The 3,979-nt window shown below is 42.1% G+C and overlaps 1 protein-coding gene across 1 annotated transcript; it reads right to left on the reverse strand.

Annotated features, from left to right (window-relative positions):
- Positions 1-3,216: 3,216 nt before the first annotated feature.
- On the reverse strand, positions 3,217-3,755 carry LOC136119087 (dual specificity protein phosphatase 22-like). Its single transcript, XM_065872504.1, is given in 3 exon segments — positions 3,217-3,453; positions 3,455-3,692; positions 3,694-3,755. Coding segments are annotated over 3 exon segments (537 nt in total).
- Between the last annotated feature and the right edge of the window lie 224 nt (positions 3,756-3,979).

Genomic DNA, 3,979 nt, shown 5'->3' on the forward strand with positions numbered 1-3,979 from the left:
TACATAGGGTGAGGTCTGGAAGGAGCCTCAGCACAGGATTTTCTGTCCCCAAGGAGTTTGGGATGTGCCACCCTCCCAGCACACATTCACCAACCTGGAAGCTCTCCAAACCCCATCACTTAAGAGTTTTTATGGAGGTTCAAATATGTAGACGTGATGGATTAAATCATTGGCTATTGGTGATTAACTCAATTTCCAGCCCCCTCCCCTCCACAGAGGTCAGGGGGTGGGGCTAAAAAGTTCCAATCCTCTATTCACATGGTTGGTTCCTCTAGCAACTAGCCCCCATCCTGAAGCGATCTACAGCCCACCAAGAGTCACCCCATTAGCATAAACTCAGGTATGGTTGAAAGGGGCTTATTATGAATAACACTCAGGAAAGGGTTTTAGAAGATTTTATGCCAAGACCTGGGGAGAAAGACCAAATATATATTTCTTATTATACCACAATAGCACAACCTAAAAGAATAAAATGCCTGGGAATAAACTTAAGCAAGGAGTGAAAGGCTTGTTCCCTGAAAATTACAAAATATTCCTCTAAGAAATTAAAGAAGATCTAAATAAGTGGAAAGACATCCCATGCTCATAGACTGGAAGACTTAATACTGTCGGGATGTCAATACTACCCAAAGCCATCTACAAAATTCAGAGCAACTCCTATTAAAATTCCAGTGGGCTTTTTTTGCAGAAATGGAAAAGCTGATTCTCAAATTCAGTGCATGGAGTCCATGTAATAGGCTGAACTGTATTCCCCAAAATTCATATGCAGAAGCCTTAACCTCCAGTACCTCAGAATGTGACTATATTTGCAGACAGGGCCTTTAAAGAGGTAATTATGTTACAGTGAGTCTGTTAGGGTGGGCCCTAGTCTAATCTGACCGGTGTCCTTATTAGATGAGGAAATTTGGATACAGAGAGACCAGGGCTATGCATGCACAGAGAAGAGCATGTGAGGACATAGCAAGAAGACAGCCAGCTCCAAGGCAAGAAGAGAGGCCTCGGGAGAAATCAAACCTGCTTACATCTTGATCTTGGACTTCTAGCCTCCAGAACTGTAAGAAAATAAATCTCTGTTTAAGTCTGTGGTATTCTGTATGGCAGCACTAGCAAACTTACACAGCCCAGGTAGACAAAAAAAAAAAAAATCTTAAAAAAGAACAAAGTGGAAGGACCCACACTTCGTAGCTCACTACAAAGCTACAGTAATCAAAACGCTGTGGACTGACAGAAGGACAGACTTATAGACCAATGGAATAGAACTGAGAGTTCAGAAACAAACCCATACATTTATGGCTAACTGATTTTTGACAGGGGTCTCAAGTCCAATCAATGGGAAAGGAATAGTCTCTTTAACAGATGATGCTGGGACAACAGGACCTCCATATGCAAGAGAATGAAGTTGGACCCCTACCTCATACCATATATAAAAATTAACACAAAATGTATCAAAGGATTAAATATAAGGGCTAAAACCATAAAATTCTTGAAAGAAAACACAGGAGTAATTCTTCATGCCTATGGATTTGGCAAAGGATTCTTAGATATGACACCAAAAGCATAAGCAATAAAAGAAAAAATAACACACTGAACTCCGTCAAAAGTTAAAACTTTTGTGTATCAAAGGACATTATCAACAGAGAGAAAAGACAACCCACAGAATGAGGAAAAATATTTGCAAATCATATCTGATAAAGAATTAATATCCAGAATATACAAAGAACTCCTACAATTCAGTAACACCCAATTTAAAAACTGACAAAGAACTTGAACAGACATTTCTTCATAGAAGATGTACATATGGCCAATAAACACCTAAAAAGATGCTCAATATCACTAATCATTATGGAAATGCAAATCAAAACTACAATGAGATACCACTTCACACTCACGAGGATGGCTATTATCAAAAGAACAAAATCAAAACCAAGAAAAACCCCAGAAAGTAACAAGTTTTGGCAAGGATGTGGAGAAACTTGTACACTGCTGGTAGGAATGTAAAATAGCGCAGTTGCTGTGGAAAATAGTACGGCATTTCCTTAAAAAATTAAACATAGATTTACCACATGAACTAGCAATTCCAGTTCTTGGAAATACTCAAAATAACTGAAAGCAGGGATTTAAACAGATATCTGTACACCCATGTTCATAGCAGCATTCTGCACAACAACCAAAAAGCAGAAGCAACCAAAATGTCCACCAAAATATGAATGGATAAACAAAATGTGATATGGGGAATAGGGAGTTATTGTTTACCGAGTACACGGTTTTTGTTGGTTACCATAACACTGTAAACATATTTATTGTCTCTTATTATACAATTATGACTGGTTAAAATAACAAATATTATATGTTAAAAAAAACTTTACCGCAGTTAAATACAACTACCAAAATTCATGGAACTGATGATGGTTAACTCTATGAGAGTGAGTAAAATTCACTGCTAACAGTACTGGTTCAATAATTGAAATTTAGATATTTTCTACAGAATACGTATTAATGAGTAACATAATGAATAACACAGGTTTTAAACACTTTACATCTCTGCAAGTTTTGAGTCTGTCCAAATAAGCCCTTTCTGCTCTGCATGTATTTCTACCAAAATCAGCTGTAACATTAGCTCAGCCAATTCCCACTTCAGGTTATACTGAATCAGTGATTGCTCATCTTTAAAATTATTCTCACCTGTAGCTGTTCTATGCAGATTATTCTAGAGGCTAATTCTTTAGACTCTTCAAGGTTGGCATTGACCCTTGCATAACAGCTGAGCAGTATTGGTTAACACTTTGACTCATCAAGAACCAAGGAAAACCATTCAAAATCATTTGCCTTGTTTTGAATTGACTACTGATATTGCTCCCAATGTTCTCAACCCTTTAAGCAACGCATCTCACCCCTTTAAGCAACCATTCTCACCCAAAGGCTAATAGTTTTAAGTAAGTTTACTTACTCTGCACACGTTTCTTCCAGAGAAATTAACTCACCATTGGTAAACAGCTTCCCTTGCCTACCGAATGAATGGGTTACTCAAACCTTAAAAACATAACGTTTAAAGCCCAGTTTTCTCTTTTTCTTTTTTTTGATGACACAATTGAATATATATTGTTTAAAATGAAAACAGGCGAGTTCACAAATTACTTCTGGACACTGAAAAATGAACTCTGGTTGCTTTTCTTCTGGGCAGCACCTAAACTCTGGCTTTGCAACATTTCAGGTACATTACAGTCTTCTGAGAGTGGCCCAGTACTTCAGAACCCCTGGGGTGGCCAGAATGCCTCTGGCTTCTTCTGCATCCCGCAAAGGGCTCTCTATGTACTCCTCCTTCAGCCATTGGCGGAAGTGATGGACCCGGTGCTCCTCAAACTCCTGGAGCTGCCTCTGGAAGCCCAGGTTGGGGTTTGCACAGGACCTCCCTGCACGCACAGTGCACAGGGCATCTTCCCAGCCGAAGTCGGTTGACCGTCATGATGTATGCAACCACCAGAGTCACGCTCCTGGAGACGCCCGGCAGGCAGTGAACAAGGCAGCCCTCACCTCGCAGGTGGCACTCGTGGATGAATTTAATACTTTCTTTGAAATGTCTTGTCAGGTTTTGAGATGGTGAATCCGCTGCTGGTATGCACAGGTATTTAACCCCCTCCAATGTTGGCCTGGCGCTGTCGTGCAGAGACAGAATGTGTGTCACCTTGTTCTTCTCTGGCATCTTTGAAGTTGCCGATATACAGGCCAGACAGGATCTTGCTCATCCCATTCCCCATGGCGGCCGCGCGGTCTAGCGCTCGGAGGCGCAGCGGCAGGCGCACTGAGGGCATGGGGGAGCAGCGGGCTGGCGGGCAGGCAGGGGGCACTGCGCGCCCGCAGCGTAAACAGCAACATGAACCGGCGGCGCCCAGGCCTCTCTGTCCGCTGCGCTCCTGTCCCCCGCGATCCCCGCGATCCCCGGCCGCCGGTCCGCGGCACAGGCGCCCCTGCGGGAAGGGGC

Source organism: Phocoena phocoena, chromosome 2 (genome assembly GCF_963924675.1).
Source record: "Phocoena phocoena chromosome 2, mPhoPho1.1, whole genome shotgun sequence".
Classification (NCBI taxonomy): Eukaryota; Metazoa; Chordata; class Mammalia; order Artiodactyla; family Phocoenidae; genus Phocoena; species Phocoena phocoena.